This window comes from Lampris incognitus, chromosome 2 (genome assembly GCF_029633865.1).
Source record: "Lampris incognitus isolate fLamInc1 chromosome 2, fLamInc1.hap2, whole genome shotgun sequence".
Classification (NCBI taxonomy): domain Eukaryota; kingdom Metazoa; phylum Chordata; class Actinopteri; order Lampriformes; family Lampridae; genus Lampris; species Lampris incognitus.
Genome location: NC_079212.1, coordinates 98,343,555 through 98,356,901, shown reverse-complemented (window position 1 = coordinate 98,356,901; position 13,347 = coordinate 98,343,555). Strand labels below are relative to the sequence as shown.

The window sequence follows — 13,347 nt, the reverse complement described above, 5'->3', positions numbered from 1 at the left end:
CACAATCGTGAGAGGCACAGAAACAGGTTTCCTGAAAGAAAAATGAAACAGCTGCTCATTTGGAAAGGTTATCATGTATTATTCTACTTCTGTTAGTGTACCAAATAAAATGGCACCAGTGAAGTTGTGTCACCTTGGGTGATATCGATATCTGGTCTGACCCATGGACTAACTGGCTTTGGTCTAGTTAGTTTCTTAGTAATAATGCCCTTCTAATTTAAGGTTCACAATCACCTCACACAATGAAATAGTATGGGTATATTATACATTTCCTGAATCTTTACAGTCCTGTGAGTATTCCAGTTTTTGTGTTTTGTGTCCCTGATATTCCTAGATGCTACAGGGCTAAAAGAAAGTATATAGTTTAGGCGAACATTGCAGAAAGATGTGTGTTATTGACGGGTTGAAGAGCTCAAGTGACCTCTATATTTGTGAGAAATATCCACAACAGAGCTTGAATGAAAGCTAAGAAGGTCCCCTTTAAAATGATACCAAAGACAATATTATAGAACATTGAAAAATGCCCTGACCATGAGGCTAAACCAGGATATGCACCAGCGTCTAAAATGCAATTTACTTTAGGGGGTGGTTAACTTCATGAGTTGATAACTGTGATACAGCTGCCACTCAGGAATGGTTATCATACCAAAATATCATCTACAGACATGGATCCTTCGAAAATTATAAGTAAGTTTTGCCACCTTGAGTGTACCGAAATAGGAAATTTTGGGCTCTGGCCCATGGACTATGATGATACAGATAAGCTGGTTTCACTACAAAGTGTCGACTCATGGAGAACTCTGCTCAGGGCAGCTCAGATACGAAATCATGCACCAGTTTTGAAACTGGCAAAAGACATTCCTGAGGGACAGATTCCAGCAATCTACTACCACAGAAAGTGTCGCAGTATCTTCACTATGAAACAAATTCTTGATGGCCTCCTTGCAAAAGAAAAGAAAAGTTGTGTCTCTGCTGAAGAGAAACAATCTAAGAGAGTAGCTCGACATGCTGCAAGTACATCTAGGACTTATGATGCAGAGTGCATATTTTGTCAGAAAAACAGCAAATATTCCAAAAGACAGAATACGAGAGAAGTACTGGTGCAGTGTCGAGAACTGCGAGCTGATGCAAAGATCAGGAGTGCAGCCACAAAGAAAAGGGACAGCAGAATCCTTGCCATTGTGAGTAGAGACCTTGTAGCAGCTGAAGGGCACTACCACAGGTCATGCTATAGACTTTACACCAAAGAAGAGGTTTCCAAAGGAGAGGTTGCCAGCAATGAAGATGATGATGCTGCAGCCCAGTATGAAGCTGCTGTGAATAAGGCATACAATGAGCTGTTCCTCTTCATGAGGATGGAGCTTTTTGGCAATCCTCAAGTGATGACAATGACTGATCTCTCTTCTAGACTGGTAGCTTCAATGAACTCCCAAGGCATTGCCCAAGTCAAGGAATCAACCAAGAAGCACATAAGGCGAAACCTGGAGAGTGAGTTTGCTGGAGCCTTGCAGATATTCCCTGATGAGAAAGGAAAATTCCTCCTCTATCCCGATAACTTGTCCATGAGGGAACTTGCCAAAGAAAATCAGTCTCTCAAAAGGGAGCTGCAGACCCTGAAAAGTGTCAGTGCACAAGATGTTATAGCCAAAGCAGCCATCAAATTGAGAGCAGACATTAAAAGTCAAGATGTTCCTCAAACCTGGCCGCCTGAAGTCAAACCAGAAGCAGAATGTCCTACCATTCCAGAGTCGCTCATTATCTTCCTGTACTCTCTACTCACAGGCTCAAATGATCCTGATCATGCATCCAGAGAGTGCAGTGCCTTCTGCAGTCATTTGGCCATGACATAGTATATGCAGTGACATGTGGAAATACCAAGCCTTCCAAGCACATTGTTCTGCCATTCAGTGTCAAATCGTTGACAGGAAATGTAGAGTTGATAAACATCCTCAACCGACTTGGTCACAGTGTGTCCTATTCACAGATGGAAGAGATCAACACTGCCCTGTGTCTCCAGAAACTCTCATCATCAGGGAGTGGCATTGCCCTTCCAGCTAACATCCATCCTGGCATATTCACAACTTTAGCCTGGGACAATATCAACCGTCTTGAAGAAACTGTCAGTGGTGAGGGAACATCTCACAGAGTCAATGGGATTGCTGTGCAAGCAAAGCCAGTCAACCCACTTCCTGTCCAACCCATGCCCACTGTTCCCAAAACAAAGAAGAGAAGCATTGATGGACCCCCACCAATGTTACCAACTTACAATGCTGGACAACGGGTAGGGCCACCACAAAGTAAAAAGTCAGATGCCGATACTGCAGCCAATACTAAGCTTGCCAGAGAGAAAAACCTTCTTTGGGTCCTAGCACGCATGTCACAACAAGAAGAACAGTCAGTCAGTCAGCAGCTGGACAGGCTTCAACATCCTGACTCGAGGAGAGATGACGGTCATCCCCGAAAATATAGGATATCTGCCTACCATCAATGCTCCAGCGACACAAATGTCTACTGTCAACGAGGTGCTTAACCAGTCACTGAGCATCATGCAGTGCTTAGGCCTGAGGAAGATTGTCTGTGTCTTTGACCAAGCCCTGTATGCGAAGGCTGTCGAGATCACATGGAAACACCATGACAAGTTCCATGATATCATCGTTAGGCTTGGGGTATTCCACACCATCTGCACACTGCTGGCAATAATAGGAAAGCGTTTCCAAGATGCTGGACTCAAAGACCTCTGCATTGAGTCTGGCATGATTGCAGAAGGCTCAATTGCTGGTGTTATGGATGGCCGCAAGTACAACAGGGCAGTGCGACTACACAAGCTCCTGTATGAGGCTCTCATGCGACTGACCTTGAATGGTTTCCTGTCCTGGTTGGAAGAAACTCACAGGAATGACATGGTTCACCTGAATGAGACACTGAAGACCATTGACAGCCTTGGGAAAGAAGTCTCACAACATGCTTTGAAGGAGGTCCTCGAGAACAGCTCTTGTACACGCATCATGGATCTATTTGAAGTCTACCGTGAGTTCCTTAGAGGTGGAAACGGCAGCCTCTCGAACTTCTGGATGTCCTATTTGGACATGGTTGAAATCTTGTTGGGGCTCATCCGAGCATCCAGAGAGGGAGACTGGATGCTACACTTGGCTAGCATTCGAGCAATGATCCCATGGTGCTTTGCTTATGACAGGATGAATTATGCACGCTACCTCCCCTACTACTACGCCCAGATGTCTGAGCTGCCCATCACACACCCAGATGTGTACACAGAATTCATGGAAGGAGGCTTCTCAGTCCAACTGGGCTCCACCAATCCCTTTGGCCGAATCCCTGTTGACCAAGCTATAGAAGAAACGGTGAACAAAGACACCCAAACAGCTGGAGGGACAAAGGGATTCAGCTTGAAGCCAGGAGCTGTGACCAAATATTATCTCACAGCTGAGTATAGAAGCATGTACCTCAGACAGCTGAGAGACCTGACAGGTCAAGGCAGGTGCAAATGGTCTCATCCAGATCTACAGAGTCCAAGGATCAAGAGAGATGAAGCAGATGTCCAGTCTCTCATGGACCTTATGGAGAATAACTGGCTCAATCCTATGTCCCCTGATGAGATTGATTTGGTTAGCCTCTCCACTGGCAACATGGCTCCACCTGATGTGACCATAGATCTCTTGAGAGCTCTTGAGAAAGGAGAAGAGGCCTACCAAGCATTCCAGCAAACAAGGTTAGATGCAGACCCACCACCTGTGAAATTCCACGACAAGATGACCAAGCAAAGTCTGAAAACATTCTCCAATGTCAGCACAAAACAAGCTCATGGAAAGAAAGCACAGGATGTGGTTCTGAAGGCAGATAGAAACCTTTTCAGTCACATGATCCTGGTGGCTGAAAGCAGGAAGGTGAATCTGAAGGATGTCCTTGCCTACCCATTGGGCCCACTACCATGGGCACTGGAAAATGCTGATGGGTCCTTACGAAAAACAAACAAGGCTGCATTGCCAGAGAGCTTGAAAAGAATGTATCTCCTGCAGAAGACATCCCAATCCCATCTACTTCCATCATTGATGGGATGAGCCTGGTCCAAAAAATGAATGGCAACAACAAAACCTTTGCACAGGTGGCAGAGTCAGCCTTGACCCAGGTCCTCCATGAGGGAGCACAGAGTGGAAGGATTGATGTTGTTTTTGATGTCTATCACCAGACTTCGATCAAAGATGCTGAACGACTGAACCGGGGTGGAGACATCACTCTCCAGTACAAGAATCTTGCAGGGGGACACCACGTCCAGCAGTGGAGAAAATTTCTGTGCAGTTCCTCCAACAAGACCAGTCTCATCAAGTTTCTGGTGGAAGAGTGGAAACTCCCACGATACAGAGCTATGCTGCATGGCAAGGTGTTGTACATGACCTGTGAGGAAACCTGCTACAAGTTGACAGAAGATGGGTGTGAGGAAGCAGCAGAACTGCACTCCACACATGAAGAAGCTGACACCCGTCTGCTCCTGCATGCATTGCATGCAGCAAATGCGGGCTCAAAGTCAGTTATCATCACAGCTGAGGACACTGATGTCATGGTGCTTTGTCTTGGCTTCCAGAAGGACATCACCTGTCCCATCTACCAGAAGTGTGGGACTCAGAACCGCACACGGTTTGTCGACATCACCAAACTGGCAAGTTCACTTGGAGACAGCATCTGTGACAGCCTAATTGGCTTACATGCCTTCACAGGCTGCGACACTGTCAGTGCATTCGCTGGTCGAGGGAAGCTGAATGCCCTGAAGATAGTGAGAAAGCACACTTCCTGCCAAGAGACTTTTAGTCAACTGGGACAGACATGGAATGTGAGTGATGAGCTGTTCCAGAAAATTGAGCAGTTCACCTGTCGGATGTATGTTGCTAATAGCAGCACTGCTGAGGCGAACAAACTGCGTTACCAGCTCTTCTGCACCAAAAGGGGAGTGGTTGAGTCCAGCCAGCTGCCACCATGTAGAGACTGTCTCTTTATGCATGTTCAATGAGCCAACTATCAGGCAGCAATATGGAAGTGCTGTCTACAGGCTAACCCTGTGGTGCCAAGCCCTACGGAGTATGGATGGACAGACGATGAAGGCAAGCTGGCCATTTACTGGATGCGCTCCCCACCTGCACCAGATGTGGTCTTGGAAATGCTAACATGCAAGTGTGTGCATTCATGCAAAATGCCAAGCTGCATGTGCCTGTCAAATGGACTTCCGTGCACAGACATGTGCAGGTTACAGACCTGCAGTAACCAAAAACAGCAGGATGGTCCAGAACTGGACTTTGAACTTGGGGAGTCAGATGATGAGAGAAACGAGCAGTTTGATGAATGACAGTGTGATGATTCTGATGGTATTACTGTGGTAGTAGTCTATTGATGCACAGGATGTTGATTCTGGACTTGGTTACCCAGAGCTTGATAACAATAATGTAACCATATTCACATATACCCATTACTCTACCCATTACCATTACATATACCCACTAATGATATGGGATTACATGTATCATTGACTAAGTATATGTAAATGTCAATGTTGTTTAAAATATTAAAATAGTTCATTACCTCACTATGGTATTCCTTTTTATCATGTATTTTGATTGTGTATTTAAACAAATGTATAGAGACCAGTTTGTGACCTAACTGGCTTTGGTCTAGTTCTCATTTAAGGCTCACAATCACCTCACACAATGAAATAGTATGGGTATATTATACATTTCCTGAATCTTTACAGTCCTGTGAGTATTCCAGTTTTTGTGTTTTGTGTCCCTGATATTCCTAGATGCCACAGGGCTAAAAGAAAGTATATAGTTTAGGCGAACATTGCAGAAAGATGTGTGTTATTGACGGGTTGAAGAGCTCAAGTGACCTCTATATTTGTGAGAAATATCCACAACAGGGCTTGAATGAAAGCTAAGAAGGTCCCCTTTAAAATGATACCAAAGACAATATTATAGAACATTGAAAAATGTCCTGACCATGAGGCTAAACCAGGATATGCACCAGCGTCTAAAATGCAATTTAGTTTAGCGGGTGGTTAACTTCATGAGCTGATAACTGTGATACAGCTGCCACTCAGGAATGGTTTTCATACCAAAATATCATCTACAGACATGGATCCTTTCAAAAATTATAAGTAAGTTTTGCCACCTTGAGTGTACCGAAATATCGTCTGGCCCATGGACTAGTAGGTGTGACCTCATAATAGTTGAGGCTTTCAACACACTTGTGCTGGTCCTGAGCCTTAACTCCTAAAAACTACAGCTCTCTGTCTCTAGGATGTGCTTCCCACAAAACTCACTATGTCAGAGTTATTGTGGCATGTTGGCTTCTCTGTGAACTTTTTGAACATACACAAAAGGTAAGGCAAGGCAAGGCAAGGCAAAAGTCACATCTGAAGCCAAGGAACAGACTGGACTTAGTTTTTTGAATTTTATTTTATATTATATTTAAAATGTATTTAACCAGTGAAGAAACTCGTTGCGATTAGAAATGTCTGTTACAAGAGTGCCCTGGCCAAAATAGGCAAAGCCACAGTTACAACATACAACAAAAACAGTTGGCTATAATGTAAACGAAAAACTGATATATGTACATTTACAGTGCTAAAGACAAAAGCAGGACAGAGTCTGTCACTCTGCTCTTCAAGATTAAGTTGAAATTATTTAGGGAGACCAGGTTGACCAATTTTAGCACCCCTTGAAGACAATTCCAAGAAATAGGGACAAAATAGCTAAAAGCCTTCTCTCCAATTTCAGTGTGCATGTTAAGAACAGACAGTAGGATAAGGTCCTGGGAGTGCAAGAAATGCCATCCAGCATTGCTCCTGCACACATTACTACACATTACTAAGTAGGCAAAAGACCAGGAATTGCCTTATAGATAAAAAGATACCAGTGGCAAAGTTTACACATGTCTAGTGCAGGCCAGCGGGCCTTGGAATAAAGTGTGCAGTAATGAGATAGAGCCTTTGAATTTGTAATGAACCTCAGTGCACCATGGTAGACTGTGTCAACTGACTGAAGACATTTTGTGGATGCATGTGAATTCAAAAGGACGCCATAATCTAAGACATGCATAAAGGTTGCAGAAACAAGCCTTCTCATCGCCTCGAAGGAAAAACAAGACTTCATCCTAAAATAAAAACCAAGCTTCAGTTTCAGTTCTGTGGTCAGTTGCTTAATATGTTCCTTAAAGGACAAGGACTCGTCAATTAAATTACCAATGTATTTGACAGTATTAACTTTCTCAATCTCATGACCCTGGGGGTGATCATTTTTTGATAAGATTAAAGGCATTTTGTTTGCCTTAGACAAAACCATCAACTTTGTTGCATGGTATTAAATGCAGACTGTACATTTACATAGGCAGAGGCAAGTGTTGATGCACAACAGTAAATCATTGTGTCATCAGCATAGAAGAGATTAGCATTTCACATGAACATTTTGTCCCAGATTATGAATGTAGATATTGAATAAAATAGGTAAAAGAGGATACAAGTGGCTGAAATGAGTTTCCTCCGTAGGGTGTCTGGGCTCAGCCTTAGAGCTAGGGTGAGGAGGTCGGACATCCAGAGGGAGCTCGGAGTAGAGCTTCTGCTCCTTCACGTCGAAAGGAGCCACTTGAGGTGGTTGGGCATCTGATTAGGATGCCTCCTGGGTGCCTTCCTTTGGAGGTTTACCAGGCACGGCCAACTGGGAGGAGACCCCAGGGTAGCCCCAGAACTCGTTGGAGGGACTACATGTCCAATCTGGCCTGGGAATGCCTTGGGATCCCCCAGGAGGAGCTGGAGGGCATTGCTGGGGAGAGGGACATCTGGAGTGCGCTATTTAGCTTGCTGCCACCACGACCCTACCCCGGAGAAGCAGCTGAAGATGAATGAATGGATGAATATTAAATAAAAGAGGCCCAGGGCAAACCCCTGGGACATTCTTGTGCACACAGATAGCAAGGTGGAGGGAGGTAAGACCATTGAACTGGGTACATTGAGTTCTCCCTGAGTGATCATTTATAAACCAAGCCACTGAGTCTTAAGAGAGCCCTATATTAGCTAATCTCTCCTTCAGGATAGTGTGGTCTACTTTATCAAAAACTTTAGGAAGGTCTACATAAAGGGCCACACAGTGAAGCTTTTTATCTAGGCCCTCAGTGATATCATTGATTACCTTCATGGCTGCTGAGACAGTACTGTGGTTTCTTTTGAAACCTGGCTAGACTGAGGACAAAATGGCATTACTTTATAGGAACTCTAAGCTGAGCACTCACCAAGGTTTCTAAAACTTTGGCCAATGGAGAAAGCTTTGATATAGGAGCAGTTGGACCTCCCCCCTTTAAGAGTGGGACGTATGCTGACTTCCATATCTTTCGGATTTCATTTGTTTCAAGAATGAGATTAAAAAGATAAATTAGTGGTTCAGCAATGAAGTCAGCAGCCAGCTTTAAGATACTGGGATCAAGCATATCAGGACCTGCAGGCTACCTAGGATCTATAGCTAAAAGGGCATCATATACTTCCTGAACTGAGAAGGTAGCTAAAGTTGATCCCCCTATTCAGAGGTTCATCTAAAGAAGGTTGTACTGCTGGAGAAGAGGCAGAGTCAAACAAAGACACTGATGACATAAAATGCTCATTAAAATAGTTCAGCATTTCAGTTTGATCATGCACATCATCAGAGTTTTTCATAACACAAGCAGGTAGATCATGAGAATTACTATTAGAGGACAAAGACTTTATAGTTTTCCAAAATTTCTCAAGGATCATTCAGGTTTTCAGAGGTAACAGGCAGATAAAATTCACTTGTTTTTAGTTACCTAAAGTAAAGGCAGTTACTATCAGAGCCTTTTTTAGCTTTGGCCCACGCTAGGTTCCGTTCATTAAGAACCAGGGATCCTGGCCTTTAATTCCTCACTGGCAGTAAGGGGCGTTTTTACTCACGATATTAAAAAAGCTATCATGGAAGAATTTCCTGGCTATCTCCACATCAGGGATTAGCTCCATCCTACACAAATTGAAGGAAAATAAATCCCAGAGAAAACCCTGTTCAACCAAATGCTTTAAATTTCACTTGTGAATCAGATGTGGATTTGTCTTTAGGATCTTAGTGTTTCTTAGGGCAATAACAGTACAATGATTGCTGAGGTCATTTCAAAAAACACCAGCAGCAGAAATTTTGTGATAAACATTAGTCAGGATCCAATCAGTGCGTGTTGATTTATCAGGACATTTAATGTTGGGCCAGGTAGTCAAAGTAATCAGTTGGGTCAGGTTCATAGATTCACAGAATGATTTGAAATCGTCAGATACTGGCTTCAGCCAGTCCCAATTCAAATCACCAGCCAGAATTATTTCACTGCACTGGAGTTTGGAGATGAAGTGTAACAAGGAGTGGAAAGCATCTTTAGGGATTGATGGGGGGGCTATAACAACCAGGCACAGTTATTTATTTAACTATTTTTATTAATCCCCGTGGGGCAATTCTTTCTCTGCATTTAACCCATCCTAGCTGTGTAGCTAGGACCAGTGGGCAGCCACCGTGCAGCGCCCGGGGACCAACTCCAGTTCGTCTTGCCATGCCTCGGTCAGGGGCACAGACCGGAGTATTAACCCTAACATGCATGTCTTTTTGATGGTGGGGGAAACCGGAGCACCTAATGAAAACCCACCGCAGACACAGGGAGAACATGCAAACTCCACACAGAGAACGACCTGGGCTGACCTCCAAGGTTGGGCAACCCCAGGATTGAAACCCAGGACCTTCTTGCTGTGAGGCGACAGCGCTAACCACTGGGCCACCTCTAGAGACCTCCATATTAAGTGCCAGGAACTCTAGTTGCAGAGGAATAACCTCGGAAAAGGACCACATTTACACAAAATTTTGATATTATGTAAATGCCCGCACCACCACCCCTTTACCTAGGTCTGTCTGTGCAGTACACTTTGTATCCATTGACACATACTTCACTTTCTAAAACTAACTTCTTTAGAAATGATTCTGAAACCATGATAATGTCAGTGCAAATGATAAAAAGGAGGTTGAAACAAAGACAGGGTTTCAGTGACCCAAGACAGTATTGGTTTTTGACGATGAATTGCGTGTATGGGTGACAGAGCAAAGTCGTGTGCTATTCAAGATAAATTAGGCCTTTTAGGTTAATCTGGTTTGCTCCCCAAAATGTGACTTCTCCAACTTCATCCTGGGGTTGTTCTTGTTTAAATGCTCACATACTGAATTCAGTCTTTCACTGGGGCTACTATCTGTATTGGAAGTTAGAAGCCCTAAAGCAAGTGTTTTTATAGGGATCACCTTGGTCCAGAGAATTGTATAATGATTTTAACCACTGCCCCCTGATGTTGCTTTGTCTCAGGAAGAGCATACATACTCTTTTATGGATGGGGCTTTGTTGCAGGGCATACAGTTTCACAATTAATTAAGTATTTATAAGACAAACCAAATCGTACTCAAAGCTAAAAACCAGAAAATTTAGACTTCACTCTGCCACGTTGAACTCAAGTATGTCCCTAAACAGCTCTTATCAACAATGGGCAGACGAGGGTGTTTGTAATGTAAAATTTTCAATTGTTTTATGTGAACAGTTGTGAAACAGAATATGTTAACTCATCCCAAGACAATCAGCCTATTTTACGCGCCCTCACAATCACCCTTTCTATGGCCGCCAATTCATTTTTCAAGGAGTTCTACAGTGGTAGAGCATGGTCATGGATTGTGCAATGGGCATCAATCCTATTCCTTGTGTTATGTGGGACAGTAGTGATTGACTTCTGTGTGGGGTGGACCATCCAAGGGTATAGGAATAATCTGTTTCTGCACTAAAATATAATGATATCGCCATTGAGCTGCTAGGGGAAAATATGCTGTCTGCTTCAGAACAGTACACTATGTAAGGTATTTGACCTCTTTTGGAAATCTGACAACTGTGTGTCCAGGACATTGGGCCCACATGTGTAGTTGTGGGATTTGTTGATTTTGAAAACCTTGCATGTTACAATGCAAAAAAAATAAATAAAAATCATCCAGTGCTTAGCTGCCCTACTTGGCTTTAAATATTTCCATGGTAACATTCCCTTTCCCAGCCGAAAAATGAATTTCTCATCATCACAAATAGGCCATCCTCTGTATTGCATCTCTAAATTGTCATGTAAAATGGATTTTTTGTAAGTGCAGGTCTTGGGGGCACCATTTAAGTCTTTATTCAATATTTCATTATATGGAACTTAGGAACATCCCTCACTAAATTACCTTTGGTCCTTTTCAGTTTCCCTGTTTTATGCCATGTGCATCAGAGAATAAATTCAAAGAAAAAAAAAACAATGAAAATAGTTGTATTTCAAAATACAACAGTAACTCAGTTGTGAAATCCACTCCTGAGTTTCTTTTATAAAACACCCCCACCTGTTTCATATATCTTTGTGCAATAACTGCAAAACCAAGCTGCGCCTCCCTTGTATTTGTTTGAGACGTCTCCCTTGCTTTTTCCCCACGATAATATTGAGATACAAGGATTAACCCTTTCCTTCTTACTGTGTTTGGAATTAAAGAAGCTGTAAAAGAAGAGGTGTATTTTTGACAAAATCCCATGTCAGCGTAGCCAGGCATTTAGGATTAACATAACAGTGCACAGGCTCAGTTAAACGAATTTACTGTCTTATGCATGAACACAACACCCCGACCCTCTGTGCTCATGCTAACCCAGTTTTTTAGCTTAGCGATGTATTTATTTTGTCCATCCATTAAATTAATGACAGGCTTGCTTCTCTTTTCAATGTTCATATTCCTGGGAATTGTATCTTTTTCCCGCAAGCTCGTTCTCCAAGCAAGGACTGTCATTCCGGCAGTCAGAAATTCATTACCCTTTTCCTCGCTATTACATTTTTCCCATATTAATTTTTTCAGTCAATTTCTTGACCGTTACGACGACACTCACACAGAGCAACAAAACGTCCATTTTGCAGAGACAGTCCTATAAATTCATAGCTCAAGTTCATACTTTGTTTGAATTTTTTATTCATTTATTTATTTTGCCTTTTTCTTGCAGTGTAATGATGATATTTGTACACTATGATGACCTCAAAATCCAACAAGACCTGTAATTTGGGAAGATGAAATAATCAGAAAGCAGACCACCATCGAAATGGACAAAACCTGTTGAATCCTTCAAGATGCAAGTTACCATAAAGCCATGGATACAGATGGTCATTAAACAAGTATTCTTTGTGGGTTTTTAAGAGATTGGTAATTTCCTTTATATTGAATTATTTGATATATTTGACATATTGATTAAGTTTTTATTGATTGAAAAGGAACATTTGCTTGATATTTCCTTATAAACCACGGTAAATAAATGTAGAGAATTGTAATTTCCAATTAACTATAGTTTACTTACATATTGATCAATGTGTGCTGCTTTGTCTCATGTTTTAATTTGTCTATTATATGTGCTTATATTTTGTATGGCCACTTTATAAGTTAATTATGTATTAGGGGTGAGGGAAAATTGATGCATCATAGCATTGCGATATTTTGCGTGGCAATATTGTATCATTACACAGATGCCAGGTCATCTTTTATTATATAAATGATATGACACGTTGTTATGACAGCGTGGATCAGTCTGTCTGCTTGACAATCCCATTTTGCTGCAATAAAAATGACTGAAGTGCGATTAACAGACTGAAAACTTTATCTTTATCAGATGAAACAGATGTTGACAAAGTTTTCCTTTGGGGAAATAATTTGCAGTTGAAAAAAGGTAATAAATCACGATATATTCCAATATATGTATCGTAATACTCAACATATTGCAAAATGTTTAAAATTGCAATACTGTCATTGGGACTTAAGTATTGTGATGATATCGTATCATGGGGCCTCTGGTGATTCCCCCCTAATATATATGTATGTATGTGGTTTATATAAAATTGTAATAAAAACTTAGTATAAGGGCGTCCGGGTAGCGTAGCAGTCTAATCCATTGCCTACCAACACTGGGCTCGCCGGTTCGAATCCCCGTGTTACCTCCGGCTTGGTCAGGCGTCCCTACTGATACAATTGGCTGTGTCTGCAGGTGGGAAGCCAGATGTGGGTATGTGTCCTGGTCGCTGCATTAACAGGGGTTCCCCCGGGGGGAGGGGGAACTGGGGGGAATAGCGTGATCGACCCACAGGCTACGTCCCCCTGGTGAAACTCCTCACTATCAGGTGAAAAGAAGCAGCTGGCGACTCCACATGTATCGGAGGAGCATGTGGTAGTCTGCCGGATCGGCAGAGGTGGAGCAGCAACTGGGATGGCTCAGAAGAGTGGGGTAATT

General features: G+C 42.7%; 1 protein-coding gene across 1 annotated transcript in view; it reads left to right on the top strand.

Annotated features, from left to right (window-relative positions):
* Positions 1 to 12,696, top strand: part of prxl2b (peroxiredoxin like 2B) — a 53,652-nt gene extending 40,956 nt beyond the window's left edge. The window contains exon 7 of the mRNA XM_056273710.1: positions 12,076 to 12,696. Coding sequence (XP_056129685.1) covers positions 12,076 to 12,102 — 27 coding nt within the window. The 3' untranslated portion in view covers positions 12,103 to 12,696. The remainder of the gene's footprint in view (positions 1 to 12,075) is intronic.
* Positions 12,697 to 13,347: the final 651 nt, after the last annotated feature.